This window comes from Squalius cephalus (assembly GCF_949319135.1).
Source record: "Squalius cephalus genome assembly, chromosome: 22".
Lineage (NCBI taxonomy): Eukaryota > Metazoa > Chordata > Actinopteri > Cypriniformes > Leuciscidae > Squalius > Squalius cephalus.
In genome coordinates, this window is record NC_137143.1 from 30,853,814 (window position 1) to 30,870,727 (window position 16,914).

The following is a 16,914-nucleotide window of genomic DNA, read 5'->3' on the forward strand; positions in this document are numbered from 1 at the left end:
TTAACTTGGCTTTATCCAATACTCAGATTGCGTTAAATGCAAATTGGTGCATATTTAATTAGATAATGCCTAATTTGCATATTTAAACATTAAATTACAGAAAACTTGTGATACATTTTTTCCTCATCTTAATGTAGGTAATCAACTGGGAAAGTTTCATGGTGATATCTGCTAATTAAAAATGTTACCCTATTCACCTGTAGTGTCTCGCCTTAAATGCAAAATTGCTTGCTAGGAATGAGCAATAAAGCATTTATACAAATGAAAAAAATTAAATAAAATAAAACAAAACGATTTGACCAAGGTTGTTGGCTCTGTTCTTTATCATAAATATCTGAATTGTTTTTAAAGGAGAGATGGCTAAACAGATGAAAGTGAAGAAACTAAAAAATCTGAAGACTTTGGACTCGAAACCTGGTGAGACTTGAATGAGAAACTATCATGAGTTCATTTTATTGTGTTCTGTATTCATGTAGGTTTTTGTTCTGGTCTTTGTATTTCTTTCTGTTAATGTTTGAATTACAGAACTGTACAATTTCCAAAAACAAAAGAATCAGTAAAACTCTGTGTTTGTTCGTCTCAGGTGTCTACACGGCATATAAACCTTTCCTGAACAAAGACGAGGACATTATCAAGCAGCTCCAGAAGGTGAGTGTCTCTCTGGTGTATTATATCACTGCTAAAACATTCACACAGATTTATTAATTCAGTTTTTTTGTGGTTAACATCAGGGAGTTCAACAGAAGCGCCCTTCAGCGGCCCAGAATGCAATTCTGCGTCGATATTTCCTGGAACTTACACAGAGTTTCATCATACCACTGGTAGGAGCATTTCTTTGCATACAAAATCAATGATGCGACGGCATTTACACGCACCTGGACAGAGTTATTATTAACTAAAACTATTGAAGTTGCTTTTGTCGTTTAAAAATAAAGTTGAAATAAAGTAAAATATTAATGTGCTGTAAACTAACTGAAACTAAACTAAATAAAATAACTTACTTAAATGCATGAATAAAAGCTAATTTAAAATATTTTAAGAAATGGTATATAAATAATGCTAAAATAACTACCTTAAAAACATGGTCAATGCATGTGTGATGAAGTCTTTAAATTCCAGACCGTTCATTTTTAGGATATAATTTTATAATTAATATTCTTTGTTTGATTTGCAGGAGCGTTATGTGGCCAGTCTCATGCCTCTACAGAAGAGCATCTCACCCTGGAAAGTACGTTTTTTTCTCTCTTTTTCTTTTAGAATTAATTTAGCAACTTTATTACGTCTATTATATTCCTCTATTATTATGTTCCTTCTCTTATTTCCCAGAGTCCTCCACAGCTGCGGCCGTTCAACCAGGAGGAGTTTATGAAGACCCTGGAGAAGGCCGGACCTCAGCTCACCTCACGACTCAAAGGAGACTGGATCGGCCTCTACAGGTACAGCTGCGCTCAGAGAAATTAATAAATAAATATTTATATAGTTTATATATTGTGTCATATGTTTTTTATATGAGTTTATATATCAATCTAATTTATTAATTTATTTATATCAAATTCAATTACAATATATAAATTTACATAAATTAAATAAGTTATATATAATGCATATCATTTTATATATATTATATAATGTTTATATTGTATCATATATATATTTTATTTAATTTATATATTATAAATATATAATTTTATAAATAAATATATATAATTTAATTAAATAAATTATATATATATAATGTAAATAATTTATATATATCATATATAATTTATATATTGTATAATAAATAAATAAATATATTTATATATAATTTATATTTATTGTGTCATATGTATTTTATTAGTTTATATATAAATCTAATTTATACATTTATTTATATCAAATTCAATTAAAATATATATAATTTACATCAATTAAATAAGTTATATATAATGCATATAATTTTATATAATATAATGTTTATATTGTATCATATTTTTTTTTTTTTTTCATTTATATATTATAAATATATCATTTTATAAATATATATAATTTAATTTAATTATATATAATGTAAATAAATTATATATAATGTAAATAATTTATATATATCATATATAATTGAAATATTGTATGTATATATATATATATATATATATATAAAATTTATGAATACATAATTCTCGGCTCTATAATGAATCCTGATTTGTGAGCTTTTTGTTCTGTTGAGATGCTTCTTATCAGTATCACTCACAAATTGCTCTGAAATATTTGTTAGCAAATCAGTTTCAATCAGAATGTGATTTTAAAATGCGTAACCAGTTATCATGGAAAAGTTAGGATGTTCAAAATACATTGGTCTTCCCAAACAAATCTTTTCTTCAATGTAAAATAGAAAAGGTTTCCCTTTAAATGCATCTTTGCTCTTCTCGTCTGTCCTCGCGCAGACAGTTCCTCAGGTCTCCGAACTTCGATGGCTGGTTCAGAAACCGCAGGAAGGAGATGATGCAGAAGCTGGAAGCTCTTCACCTGGAGGCTCTGTGTGAGGAAGACCTGCAGCTGCGGATACAGACGCACACCGAGGTGGAGACGGTCGACCTGGTGCTCAAACTCAAGGAGAAACTGGTCAGTGCTTCAGTCATTCTGTGTGGATCACGACAACAGTTCTAGAGTGGGGTTTTCTTTGTGTAGCTTAAAGGAGTAGTTCACTTTAAAATGAAAATCAGCCCATGATTTACTCAAGCCATCCTAAGTGTATATGACATTCTTCTTTCAGACGGATACAATCAGAGTTATATTAATAAACACCCTGATGCTTCCGAGCTTTATAATAGCAGTGGATTGCAACCATCAGATTGAAGCTCAAAAAAGTGCATCCATCCATCATAAAAGTTTATTTATATATTTTTTATATTTTATAGATTATTTATAAATATATTTGTGGCAATAGACAATACATTGTATGGGTCAAAATTATCAATTTTTCTTTTTTGCCAAAAATCATTGGGATATTAAGTAAAGATCATGTTCCATGAAGATATTTAGTAGATTTCTTACCGTAAATATATAAAACATTTATTTTTGTGAGTGAATGCAGCACAATCGCCAACATAAATGCACAACTTTAAAGGAGATTTTCTCAATGTTTTGAGTTTTTTGCAGATTTACAATAGTTGTAATACCAAAATATATAATAATAATATTATAATACCAATAATACCAAATATTGTCCTATCCTAACAAACCACACATCAATGGAAAGCTTATTTATTCAGCTTTCAGATGATGTATAAATCTCAATTTCATAAAATTGATCCATGTGACTGGTTTTGTGGTCCAGGGTCACATATCAGCAATACGTCGCATTACTAAAGTTGCGCTTTAAACTTTAGTGGAATCCGTATGTTAGTTTTGCCGGAAACTAGAACTTTACTTTGTAACGTGTTAAATATGAATATTTTTCTTACACAAACTCATCGCTTTTCACAACTTCGAAAAGTCATTTTTTATATTTTCTACATTGATTGTACATTTTTTGTGTCCTGTTGTGTCTCAGACTCAGGCCGAGAAAGATCAACTTCCTGTCAAACCAGGAACTCTGCCCAAACTACAGTCCCATATCGAGACCATCATCCTCTCTCTTCCAGAGGACCTGCAGGGCATCTTGCACAAACCACCGAGCCCTTGACCATCAGCCAACGCTGACAGACCAGACCGGGGCTCACGCGGGGTTAACAGACACGACCCCGCCGGGTTTCTGCCGGATCCTCCTCCGAGTGCACTCGCTGCTGCAGATCTCAGTGCCCTTGAACGGACAATGCTGGCATTGCCAAATAAAAACAGCACAGACGTCTGACCGCACAGACTGAGCGCCTGAGGGGCGAATGATGGCAGAAATCATGTGACGGACACATTCTGAGTCTCACTGTGTGAGATTAATATTCCCGTTGATTTTAAACATGAAGACGCTTATAAGATGGAATCAGGAAAAAGTACTGGATCGGAGTGGGCCGGATTCATATTCACCTCCATAATGAAAATATTTTACGGGTTGTGTTGTGACACCAGAACATCACTTCCTCTTCTCATGACACCTGTCGAAAAACATATTCAGGTCATATTTCACCCCAAAATGAGGAAGAGGGAATAAGAAATTATATTTTAAAAATCAAGAAAATAAAGCCTATTTTAAGACCATTAAAATACCATTAATACATATATATTATATTTGTGATAATCAGGTCATATTTCACCCCAATCTGAGGAGGAATTAAGAAACTATATTTTGCATGGATTATTTTCATGATAATTAAACACATTTTCATTACTATAAGCTAGTGCTCCTACTATAAGAGAATTTAATACTATAAGTATTAAATTGTTAAATATCATTAAAATATTTTTTCCATTATTATGCACTACTTAATTATTTAAAAATGAGAATCACCATGAATATTGAGAAAAACTCAAACATGATGCATTACAGAATTTATGCAGAAATGTCTTTAATGATCAAGAAAATGTCATATGCGAAAAATCTAAATGGGTCTAAACATATTATATTTCGGGGTGAAATGTTATTCAGCCAGTCAACTTTAATATTGCAATAACAGGCAAATTCATTTCTCCTTTAACCGAGACAAACACTACTAACCTGTACATGTTGAAGAGTATATTTCATCTTAGCACATCATCACCGGTGTCCGGCTTTAACCCCACAGCAATAACTCTCATAATGAAGGCTGACCCAACAAAGACCAGTGCAGTTTTACATGCATTTATTTATTTTTAGTTTTAATTCATAAACTGACTAACGACAGAAGGGAAAAAAGCCATTGTGTTTTCCTTTCCTCTCCAGCTTCTCTGAACTGAATGACCCGTCGCTGCTTAAACACACAGAACTAGTCTAGCTATAACTTTCCAGATTGTGGTCTTCCTTCTACTTCAATATCATGTATACCTTCTCATTCAGAAAATTAACACTTAAACACAATATAGTCTCCAAACACAGCTTTTCTTCACACTTGCTTGACCGATTTCTTTGTGCCTTTGATTTTCTGTTCAGTTTGATTTGATCGATCTCTTTTAGGACCAAGTGTGTAGTTTGAGAGTGCATTAATATCATGAAACATGATTGTTTGACCTTTTAGAAAGAGCTTCTGTTATTTGCACTTTATCGGTGGAATGTGTCGAGCAACGGAAGGTTTTTCTTCTCGAAAATGTGCATAATCATGACTTCTAAAAACACATGCTCATATTCCCATGAAGTGAACCACCAGAAATGCATCTTTCCTGTCGTGTGCCTTGAGCTAGAGAGACAAAGACACTCGGTTTATCTGGTTTGTGGTGTGGGATTGTGGGACTCGTGTTGTTGAATGAATCCGGGCCTGTGTGACAGGAGGCTTGTGAAAACTGGTTGTCGGGCAACCATTCATGTTTTATATTTGAAGAACAAACCTATTTTAACATGCTTGAATTTTAAAGAGGTATATTCTGATACGCTAATAACAAACTGCTTTTGACACGATGCCTGTTTGTTATACTGATGGATATTTTCTAACATCTGTATTTTTGATCTGCTCATTTATATTGGTAGTTATTGTACAGGATGTTTTATTCGTTGCCGTGGTGATTATTATAGAATGATATAAATGGAATATGCGTTTTTTTGTAAACCATGTAAACCAAACCACAGTCCAACGTTTCAGCATAAACAATATTTTTCTATCAAACCACTATTTTTTTTTTCTTTTTTCTGTAACCATTCGGTAGCTTTTCCCTAGAAGGAATTTCATTGTTCTGTTTCCCTCATGAAGAACAAGTATATATTTTTTCCAGATGTAAATAAATGTCAATTATGAATCTGTGTTGAGCATAAATCTATTTCTGTAATGAATGTTTTGGTTTAAGAACAGTAAAACTATTGTAGATTGGTCTATTTTAAATGAAATACAATTCATAATTACAATATTTTGTAAATAAATACAAAATTTATTGAAGATATTTGAAAGGCACATATTGAAGGCAGATATGTACAAAAATGATTTAATAATGTATTTACACCAGTGCTAAGTTAAATATACAGTGAATTAGAATTATACATTAGAATGTTTAACAATATTCCATGAATATCCCAAAATAAAACAAATCTGGAGACATATACGTTCAGTTATGATTTAGTGTATTTTCTTCTGTAGTGTTTTATCGTTTGGACAGTTGATCCGAGAGCCAATCCAGTCCTTCATATAAACCTGAGCCTTGAACCGCACATGTGGCCTGAACGAACCACTGAGAGAGAGAGAGAAACACATGTGACCTCACACATCATCAACTCTATTCCACTCATCTGCATTTAGTCTGATAGTCCCTATTGAGTCCTATTGAGTTCTATTGTACCGAATTGTGGTTGTAGTTCCACCAGAGTTCCACTGGGGGCGATCGCCCATGAGTGCAGAATGAATGGGAGTCAATGGGGCTAGACGGCTAAATTTGTCTCTTTCACCCGATTCCCGTTGAGAAATCTCAGATTTGATTGTAGGTTTTGCAAGTTCAACATGGGTTATAGGTCGAAAGTTGAATGAAAGCCTCGAGAGAAAAGAAAGTGCAGAGCGCGAAAGCACCAAAGCGACTGAAGGATTGCCGTAAAGCAGTATCTCTGGTCATACGATGTGTATGACGTCATTGACATTTTAAAAGACTTTTTAAAGCAAATAAGTGACTCTAACACCCAACAATGTGTAATTTCTTTGCATCTCCTTTCGAATACAACATTCAAATTACTAGACAAAAAATTATATCCTGAGAAAAGTGGATTTTGAGGGGTATAGCGCCATAGACCTCCATTCATTCTGCACTCGTCCTGTGAGCGCCCTCATATGGAGCCAGAGTGGAACTGCAACCAGTTCAGAAGCCGGACGTTTACTGAGAGTGAAACTTCTCCCCTTATTAGACATTCTCTGGTGTCGCTCACTCACCTGTCTTCCTCTCAGTGTGTGTAAACCCAGTGTGTGTGTCGCTCACTCACCTGTCTTCCTCTCAGTGTGTGTAAACCCAGTGTGTGTGTCGCTCACTCACCTGTCTTCCTCTCAGTGTGTGTAAACCCAGTGTGTGTGTCGCTCGCTCACCTGTCTTCCTCTCAGTGTGTGTAAACCCAGTGTGTGTGTCGCTCGCTCACCTGTCTTCCTCTCAGTGTGTGTAAACCCAGTGTGTGTGTCGCTCACTCACCTGTCTTCCTCTCAGTGTGTGTAAACCCAGTGTGTGTGTCGCTCACTCACCTGTCTTCCTCTCAGTGTGTGTAAACCCAGTGTGTGTGTCGCTCACTCGCCTGTCTTCCTCTCAGTGTGTGTAAACCCAGTGTGTGTGTCGCTCTCTCACCTGTCTTCCTCTCAGTGTGTGTAAACCCAGTGTGTGTGTCGCTCGCTCACCTGTCTTCCTCTCAGTGTGTGTAAACCCAGTGTGTGTGTCGCTCGCTCACCTGTCTTCCTCTCAGTGTGTGTAAACCCAGTGTGTGTGTCGCTCACTCACCTGTCTTCCTCTCAGTGTGTGTAAACCCAGTGTGTGTGTCGCTCACTCACCTGTCTTCCTCTCAGTGTGTGTAAACCCAGTGTGTGTGTCGCTCACTCACCTGTCTTCCTCTCAGTGTGTGTAAACCCAGTGTGTGTGTCGCTCACTCACCTGTCTTCCTCTCAGTGTGTGTAAACCCAGTGTGTGTGTCGCTCACTCGCCTGTCTTCCTCTCAGTGTGTGTAAACCCAGTGTGTGTGTCGCTCACTCGCCTGTCTTCCTCTCAGTGTGTGTAAACCCAGTGTGTCTGTCAGCTCAGAGACGGTCATGGCTTTGGGTAAATCCTGCTTGTTAGCGAGAACTAACAGAACGGCGTCTCTCATCTCGTCCTCCTCCAGCTGAAAAGGTTCAAATGGATTTGATGCACAATATTACATGCAGACTGTGATTATACTCGACTAGTGTGATATATCTGATGATATAGATGACGTACCATCAGTTTTAGTTCCTCTGCTGCCGTTTCAATCCTCTCAGGATCACTGCTGTCCACCACAAAGATCAGACCCTGTTCATACACACACACACACTTTGTTCAGGGCATTTCATAAAAAGCAGTTGGTTAGATTTGAAGTGCTAAAATAATATCTACAGTACTGTGCAAAAGTCTTAGGCATGTTAATATGGTTTTAAGTCAGTTATTTATATCTTTTGCTGTAGTGTGTCAGTAGGAAATATCAGTTTACATTTCCAAACATTGTTTTGGCCATTAATTGTAATAATCCAGTGAGATTTGTGTATGCACAAGGAGTCTGACAACAGCCGGTCTGATCTGATCTCTCCATCATCGAGTCCGTCTGTGATTACATGAAGAAACAGAAGAAACTGAGACAGACTAAATCCAGAAGAACTGCGGGAACGTCTCCGAGACGCTTGAAGAAACCTTCCTGCAAAGCTACAGTGAAAAGCACTGGCACTTAAATGCTGTAAAGTGAGAATGCTTTCAAAAATAAAATCACAAATTGAATTTATTTATTGAATTTATTTATTCCTTTGCGTTTAAAACGGCTTTTGTCCAGGTACACTTGCGCATAGTTTTTCAGGAAGCTTTGCAGGAAGGTTTCTTCAAGCGTCTCGGAGACGTTCCCGCAGTTCTTCTGGATTTAGTCTGTCTCAGTTTCTTCTGTTTCTTCATGTAATCACAGACGGACTCGATGATGGTGAGATCAGATCATACCGGCTGTTGTCAGACTCCTTGTGCATACACACATCTCACTGGATTATTACAATTAATGGCAAAAACAATGTTTGGAAATGTAAACTGATATTTCCTACTGACACACTACAGCAAAAGATATAAATAACTGACTTAAAACCATATTAACATGCCTAAGACTTCTGCACAGTACTGTAGATATTGAACTGAACACATAATTACCTTAGTGTTCCGATAGTAATGTCTCCAGAGGCGTCTGATAACGTCCTGACCGCCGACATCCCACACCGTGAAGGAGATGTTTTTATATTCAACTGTCTCAACATTAAAACCTAGAGAGAATCAGAGTCGGTCACTATCAGTGATTCAGTACCTATGAAATATAATAAACAATAAACATTTTTTTGACCTGAAATGTCTGACCTAGAGTTGGAATGGTTGTGACAACTTCCCCAAGTTTGAGTTTGTAGAGGACTGTTGTTTTCCCTGCTGCATCCAGACCAACTTGAAACAGAAATATGTATTATGTATTTTATTCCACAATGAAAATGCACAAGATTCATAACTGGAATATTTTCTGAAGTTTTAGTAAATTCACGTATCAATTAATATGCATCTGTTTGCAGTGCACTAGATACTTGTTTTAAAAACTGAATAAGAATCAAAGAGTAAAGTTTTACATTTTCTATAAATAATAAATGTACTCACCCATAAGCAACCTCATCTCTTTTTTCTTCAGGAGACGAGCGAAAAGGTTAGAGAAGAAGACGCCCATTTTTTAAAGTGCTGATGAAAAAGCTTTTTGCTGTATTTAGTGAAAATAAATGTCCAGAGGAAGAGGCTCAGATTGCGAGTGTGAAGATGTGAGAGTGTGTGAGAGTGTTTATATAGGCTGTTTGCTTTCGGTTTGACTGACAGCTCAACACCGCCACTCTCACACAAGACGCGCGCAGCTTCTCTCGCGGCAAATCCAACGCGTTCGAAATGACGTCACCTCACGTGACAAAACAAAGTGCAAAATAATCATAGACAGTAAAAGAAAATATAAATAAATAGGAACGAGACAAGAGTTATTATTTTGTTGATCAAACAGACAGTATCAGTGAAGCGCTATTTTATTTTACATAAAAATATATATTATGTGTGTTGTACTTTGTACTTTGTACTTGTACTTGTTATATAAAATCATATTAAATTAAGGGTGACATTTCCACCACAGAATGTCTCAAACTCTGAGCAAAAATGTTGCTAAACAGCTATGATTTTTTAATTTAACAACCATTTTTATGCATCAAAACATAAAATAGAAGCAATAGTAGGGATGTATGCTATGTAATGTGAATTTAAACTCAACTTGCGGGCTAGGCTTCAGAAATTATGTTTACAATGCCTGAAGGAGAAAAAAAAAATCGCACATGATCCTCGTCAGATTTACAGAACTTCTGAAATCTTTATTCGGCTAAGAGATTTTAAACTTTACATCATAACAAGATTTGCTTTTAGACACGTGATACCGTAGGTGACGTCATATCGAACGCGTTGGATTTGCCGCGAGAGAAAGTGCGCGTGTCTTGTGTTGAGCTGTCAGTCAAACCGAAAGCAAACACCCTATATAAACACTCACACACACTCACACCAACATCACACTAGAAATCTGAGCCTCTTCCTCTGGACATTTATTTTCACTGAATACAACAAACAGCTTTTTCATCAGCACTTTAAAAATGGGCGTCTTCTTCTCTAACCTTTTCGCACGTCTCTTGAAGAAAAAAGAGATGAGATTGCTTATGGGTGAGTACATGTTTTTCCCCCTCAAAATGTACTTTACTCTTATTATTTGATTCATAAACAAACTATTATTTCTCTATGGTTTCATTTGCCCTAATTAATATGTGATTTTTTTAGAAAACATTCAGATTAAGAATCTTGTGCATTTCCATTGTGGAATAAATGTAAATATTTCTTCTTCAAGTTGGTCTGGATGCAGCAGGGAAAACCACAGTCCTCTACAAACTCAAACTTGGTGAAGTTGTCTCAACTATTCCAACAATTGGTAAGAAACTCAAAGCAAAACATATTAAACCATCATTTATCAATTTCTGCATTCATTTTTGTTCTATATGTCATGTCTAACTGCTCATGATTCTCCTCTCTAGGTTTTAATGTTGAGACAGTTGAGTATAAAAACATCTCCTTCACGGTGTGGGATGTCGGCGGTCAGAGTGTCATCAGAGGTCTCTGGAGACATTACTATGTGAACACAAAGGTAACAGAGTTTTATCTCTATTTAAGTGCAATCTGATTTTGCAGTTTACTATATTTGCCCAAATGTCGTTTTATTTGCAAAATGTCGACTATGCATGTGTGTGTGTGTATGATTCAGGGTCTGATCTTTGTGGTGGACTGCAGTGATCATGAGAGGATTGAGATGGCAGCAGAGGAACTAAAACTGATGATGGAGGAGGAAGAGATGAGAGACGCCGTTCTGTTAGTTCTCGCTAACAAGCAGGATTTACCCAAAGCCATGACCGTCTCTGAGCTGACAGACAGACTGGGTTTACACACACTGAGAGGAAGACAGGTGAGCGAGCGACACACACACTGGGTTTACACACACTGAGAGGAAGACAGGTGAGTGAGCGACACACACACTGGGTTTACACACACTGAGAGGAAGACAGGTGAGTGAGCGACACACACACTGGGTTTACACACACTGAGAGGAAGACAGGTGAGTGAGCGACACACACACTGGGTTTACACACACTGAGAGGAAGACAGGTGAGCGAGTGACACACACACTGGGTTTACACACACTGAGAGGAAGACAGGTGAGTGAGCGACACACACACTGGGTTTACACACACTGAGAGGAAGACAGGTGAGTGAGCGACACACACACTGGGTTTACACACACTGAGAGGAAGACAGGTGAGTGAGCGACACACACACTGGGTTTACACACACTGAGAGGAAGACAGGTGAGTGAGTGACACACACATGGGGTTTACACACACTGAGAGGAAGACAGGTGAGTGAGCGACACACACACTGGGTTTACACACACTGAGAGGAAGACAGGTGAGTGAGCGACACACACACTGGGTTTACACACACTGAGAGGAAGACAGGTGAGTGAGCGACACACACACTGGGTTTACACACACTGAGAGGAAGACAGGTGAGTGAGTGACACACACATGGGGTTTACACACACTGAGAGGAAGACAGGTGAGTGAGCGACACACACACTGGGTTTACACACACTGAGAGGAAGACAGGTGAGTGAGTGACACACACATGGGGTTTACACACACTGAGAGGAAGACAGGTGAGTGAGCGACACACACACTGGGTTTACACACACTGAGAGGAAGACAGGTGAGTGAGCGACACACACACTGGGTTTACACACACTGAGAGGAAGACAGGTGAGCGAGTGACACACACACTGGGTTTACACACACTGAGAGGAAGACAGGTGAGTGAGCGACACACACACTGGGTTTACACACACTGAGAGGAAGACAGGTGAGTGAGCGACACACACACTGGGTTTACACACACTGAGAGGAAGACAGGTGAGTGAGCGACACACACACTGGGTTTACACACACTGAGAGGAAGACAGGTGAGTGAGTGACACACACATGGGGTTTACACACACTGAGAGGAAGACAGGTGAGTGAGCGACACACACACTGGGTTTACACACACTGAGAGGAAGACAGGTGAGTGAGCGACACACACACTGGGTTTACACACACTGAGAGGAAGACAGGTGAGTGAGCGACACACACACTGGGTTTACACACACTGAGAGGAAGACAGGTGAGTGAGTGACACACACACCGGGTTTACACACACTGAGAGGAAGACAGGTGAGTGAGTGACACACACATGGGGTTTACACACACTGAGAGGAAGACAGGTGAGTGAGCGACACACACACTGGGTTTACACACACTGAGAGGAAGACAGGTGAGTGAGTGACACACACATGGGGTTTACACACACTGAGAGGAAGACAGGTGAGTGAGCGACACACACACTGGGTTTACACACACTGAGAGGAAGACAGGTGAGCGAGCGACACACACACTGGGTTTACACACACTGAGAGGAAGACAGGTGAGTGAGCGACACACACACTGGGTTTACACACACTGAGAGGAAGACAGGTGAGTGAGCGACACACACATGGGGTTTACACACACTGAGAGGAAGACAGGTGAGTGAGCGACACACACACTGGGTTTACACACACTGAGAGGAAGACAGGTGAGTGAGCGACACACACACTGGGTTTACACACACTGAGAGGAAGACAGGTGAGTGAGTGACACACACATGGGGTTTACACACACTGAGAGGAAGACAGGTGAGTGAGCGACACACACACTGGGTTTACACACACTGAGAGGAAGACAGGTGAGTGAGCGACACACACACTGGGTTTACACACACTGAGAGGAAGACAGGTGAGTGAGTGACACACACATGGGGTTTACACACACTGAGAGGAAGACAGGTGAGCGAGCGACACACACACTGGGTTTACACACACTGAGAGGAAGACAGGTGAGTGAGCGACACACACACTGGGTTTACACACACTGAGAGGAAGACAGGTGAGTGAGCGACACACACATGGGGTTTACACACACTGAGAGGAAGACAGGTGAGCGAGCGACACACACACTGGGTTTACACACACTGAGAGGAAGACAGGTGAGTGAGCGACACACACACTGGGTTTACACACACTGAGAGGAAGACAGGTGAGTGAGTGACACACACATGGGGTTTACACACACTGAGAGGAAGACAGGTGAGTGAGCGACACACACACTGGGTTTACACACACTGAGAGGAAGACAGGTGAGTGAGCGACACACACACTGGGTTTACACACACTGAGAGGAAGACAGGTGAGTGAGTGACACACACATGGGGTTTACACACACTGAGAGGAAGACAGGTGAGCGAGCGACACACACACTGGGTTTACACACACTGAGAGGAAGACAGGTGAGTGAGTGACACACACATGGGGTTTACACACACTGAGAGGAAGACAGGTGAGTGAGCGACACACACACTGGGTTTACACACACTGAGAGGAAGACAGGTGAGTGAGCGACACACACACTGGGTTTACACACACTGAGAGGAAGACAGGTGAGTGAGTGACACACACACTGGGTTTACACACACTGAGAGGAAGACAGGTGAGTGAGTGACACACACATGGGGTTTACACACACTGAGAGGAAGACAGGTGAGTGAGCGACACACACACTGGGTTTACACACACTGAGAGGAAGACAGGTGAGTGAGTGACACACACATGGGGTTTACACACACTGAGAGGAAGACAGGTGAGTGAGCGACACACACACTGGGTTTACACACACTGAGAGGAAGACAGGTGAGCGAGCGACACACACACTGGGTTTACACACACTGAGAGGAAGACAGGCGAGTGAGCGACACACACACTGGGTTTACACACACTGAGAGGAAGACAGGTGAGTGAGTGACACACACACTGGGTTTACACACACTGAGAGGAAGACAGGTGAGTGAGTGACACACACATGGGGTTTACACACACTGAGAGGAAGACAGGTGAGCGAGCGACACACACACTGGGTTTACACACACTGAGAGGAAGACAGGCGAGTGAGCGACACACACACTGGGTTTACACACACTGAGAGGAAGACAGGTGAGCGAGCGACACACACACTGGGTTTACACACACTGAGAGGAAGACAGGTGAGTGAGCGACACACACACTGGGTTTACACACACTGAGAGGAAGACAGGTGAGTGAGCGTCACACACACTCAGTGCAGATGATGATGTGTGAGGTCATGTGTTTCTCTCTCTCTCTCAGTGGTTCGTTCAGGCCACATGTGCGGTTCAAGGCTCAGGTTTATATGAAGGACTGGATTGGCTCTCGGATCAACTGTCCAAACAACAATAATTCATGATTTAAGTCGACATGAAATGGAAGTTGCGAAACAAATCTTCCTTATTGTGACGTATATCCGAGTGAAACGCCTTCTGGAACAAGAACAAACTGGGCCAGGCTTGAACACGTCACCAGAGAAGAGAAGAGATGTCTCTGCAACGGGGAGGGGAAGTTAATTTGATTAAAGATTAACTTTAAAAAAAAAATATTTGATGTGCACGGACACATCACTTATAATAAAAACTGTAATAGGCCTATTCCATAAACAACAAGAATTGTCCATGATTTCATGGTTGCTTTAACACTTTATTGGGGGGTTTTGTGGACGGATACTTGAAAATACATTGTAATAGAATGTACTGTATATATTATAACATCCTCCAACTGTTTATTATCTCAAAAGCATTTTGATTTATTAATGTTAAATCAAAACTGTATATTTTAGATTGTTAGTCTTGAAAAAGTGATTTGTTATACTATATCATTCTTCTATGGACTTTGAAAGAAAGTTTGTCATGTTTTTGTGTGTGTTCTGTTGTATTTGCACTTTGAAAGAACGACCTGATGTCTGCCTGTAATATACATCTGTGCCTTTCAGATATCTCCAATAAATGATGTATTTATTAACAAACATCAATATTCCTATATTTCATTCTCATTTAATAAATACATTGCAAAATTAATGCATGTTTTAGTGCAGAAACAATCAATCTGTGCTTGCAAACAGAACAAGCACACTTTAAAACAAGAAATCTCACTAATCTGGAGAGAAGATCTCAAAGAAAGATCACAGGACACCGCCTTGCCCAAACTTCTCTCCTCTCTTATCTGTGCGGAAACCTGACTGATCTGAGAAGATCTGTGTGGAGGAGTGCCAAAATCCCTCCTGCAGTGTGTGCAAACCTGGTGAAAAACTACAGGAAACGTTTAACCTCTGTAATTGCAAACAAAGGCTACTGTACCAAATATTAACATTGATTTTCTCAGGTGTTCAAATACTTATTTGCAGCTGTATCATACAAATAAATAGTTAAAAAATAATACATTGTGATTTCTGGATTTTTTTTTTTAGATTATGTCTCTCACAGTGGACATGCACCTACGATGACAATTTCAGACCCCTCCATGATTTCTAAGTGGGAGAACTTGCAAAATAGCAGGGTGCTCAAATACTTATTTTCCTCACTGTATATATATATATATATATATATATATATACCAATGTCAAACTGTCGTATGGGTCTACTTTTAAGGCAAAATATCGTAAAACAAAAATGGTATCTTTTTCTTTATCGGTTATGTGCACTGGACTGTTTTATGCCACCTTTTGTTATTTGGATAATGTGTTTTGTATTATTTTATTGTTTTGTTATTGTACAGTAACAGATTTAATTGCTCAAATATCTTGGAATGTTAAAGGGATAGTTCACCCAATGAAACATGAAATATCTGTCATCATTTACTCACCATCAAGTTGTTCCAAACCTGTTTGAGTTTCTTTCCTTTCAAATTCTGCCCTGTCAAACATTTCCTTAGTAGTTTAAGAAAGACATTGATGTAAGTTGCTCTTTTTGCTCTTTGCCCTTGGAAACATTTTCTGTGAAAAGTTATGGTATGAGGTGTCTATGTTTATTAAGGAAAAGGTACTATTTAATTTTGTTTTGCATTTTGAAAATGTAATTTTTGGATATTCAAAGTAATAACAGTGAGATTAAGGAGGCTTTTGTAATTAATCTGTTAATTTTATTAGTCAAATTTCACATCCATAAGTGAAAGTTTTCTAACATAAAGCCCCTTTTCAGTATTCCTTAATGAATTCTAAAATTACTTTTCTACTATTCAATCTAGTACTAATGGAAAAGTTATTAAGACTGTTAATTTGTGTACTGCCTTCAAAATCGTTGATTGATACAAAGGTCTTGTATTTTTGTGATTTATTATTATTATGATTTTTTTTAATTTATTTTTTTATGTGTGTGTTTTGTTTGCTCCCCTGGCTCTAAAATTGTATGTAGTATTGTTTTGTTGATTAAAGCAATAATATATATATATATATATATATATATATATATATATATATAGTGGTGGAAATGGGCAAAATTCACTGGGCGGACTCTATTTTGAAAAAAATAAAAAAATAAATAGAGGTCATCTGGCTTTAGATGACCTTTCAGATGTTTAAAAACCTTTATAATCAATACTAACTAAATTATCTAAATTATTTATTTTATGTTTCATTTTAC

The 16,914-nt window shown here is 38.5% G+C and overlaps 3 protein-coding genes across 3 annotated transcripts in view; 2 read left to right on the forward strand and 1 right to left on the reverse strand.

Annotated features, from left to right (window-relative positions):
• dennd6a (DENN/MADD domain containing 6A) overlaps positions 1 to 5,837 on the forward strand; it is a 36,992-nt gene extending 31,155 nt beyond the window's left edge. The window contains exons 13-19 of the mRNA XM_079858303.1: positions 352 to 417; positions 584 to 648; positions 732 to 821; positions 1,175 to 1,228; positions 1,327 to 1,436; positions 2,424 to 2,601; positions 3,533 to 5,837. Coding sequence (XP_079714429.1) covers positions 352 to 417; positions 584 to 648; positions 732 to 821; positions 1,175 to 1,228; positions 1,327 to 1,436; positions 2,424 to 2,601; positions 3,533 to 3,664 — 695 coding nt within the window. The 3' untranslated portion in view covers positions 3,665 to 5,837. The remainder of the gene's footprint in view (positions 1 to 351; positions 418 to 583; positions 649 to 731; positions 822 to 1,174; positions 1,229 to 1,326; positions 1,437 to 2,423; positions 2,602 to 3,532) is intronic.
• Positions 5,838 to 6,111: 274 nt separating this feature from the next.
• LOC307150778 (ADP-ribosylation factor 4-like) lies at positions 6,112 to 9,548 on the reverse strand. Its single transcript, XM_079858304.1, has 6 exons — positions 9,400 to 9,548; positions 9,115 to 9,195; positions 8,914 to 9,023; positions 7,972 to 8,043; positions 7,751 to 7,876; positions 6,112 to 6,264 (listed from the first exon to the last, which is right to left on the reverse strand). The coding sequence occupies exons 1-6, from the start codon at positions 9,464 to 9,466 to the stop codon at positions 6,178 to 6,180; spliced, it is 543 nt and encodes a 180-aa protein (XP_079714430.1). The 5' UTR covers positions 9,467 to 9,548; the 3' UTR covers positions 6,112 to 6,177.
• A 684-nt stretch (positions 9,549 to 10,232) lies between these two features.
• On the forward strand, positions 10,233 to 15,306 carry LOC307149979 (ADP-ribosylation factor 4-like). The gene is made up of 5 exons (XM_079856673.1): positions 10,233 to 10,482; positions 10,664 to 10,744; positions 10,848 to 10,957; positions 11,075 to 11,272; positions 14,594 to 15,306. Exons 1-5 carry the CDS (start codon positions 10,416 to 10,418, stop codon positions 14,681 to 14,683), a joined length of 546 nt encoding a protein of 181 aa, XP_079712799.1. The 5' UTR covers positions 10,233 to 10,415; the 3' UTR covers positions 14,684 to 15,306.
• The last annotated feature ends 1,608 nt before the right edge of the window (positions 15,307 to 16,914 follow it).

Coding starts and splice junctions, on each gene's coding strand:
- LOC307150778 (XM_079858304.1), bottom strand. CDS start 9,466: ATGGGCGTCTTCTTCTCTAACCTTTTCGCTCGTCTCCTGAAGAAAAAA. Junction 9,024..9,114: donor CACAACCATTCCAACTCTAG/GTCAGACATTTC, acceptor GATTCTCTCTAG/GTTTTAATGTTGAGACAGTT. Junction 6,265..7,750: donor ACACACTGAGAGGAAGACAG/GCGAGTGAGCGA, acceptor TCTCTCTCTCAG/TGGTTCGTTCAGGCCACATG.
- LOC307149979 (XM_079856673.1), top strand. CDS start 10,416: ATGGGCGTCTTCTTCTCTAACCTTTTCGCACGTCTCTTGAAGAAAAAA. Junction 10,958..11,074: donor ATTACTATGTGAACACAAAG/GTAACAGAGTTT, acceptor TGTATGATTCAG/GGTCTGATCTTTGTGGTGGA. Junction 11,273..14,593: donor ACACACTGAGAGGAAGACAG/GTGAGCGAGCGA, acceptor TCTCTCTCTCAG/TGGTTCGTTCAGGCCACATG.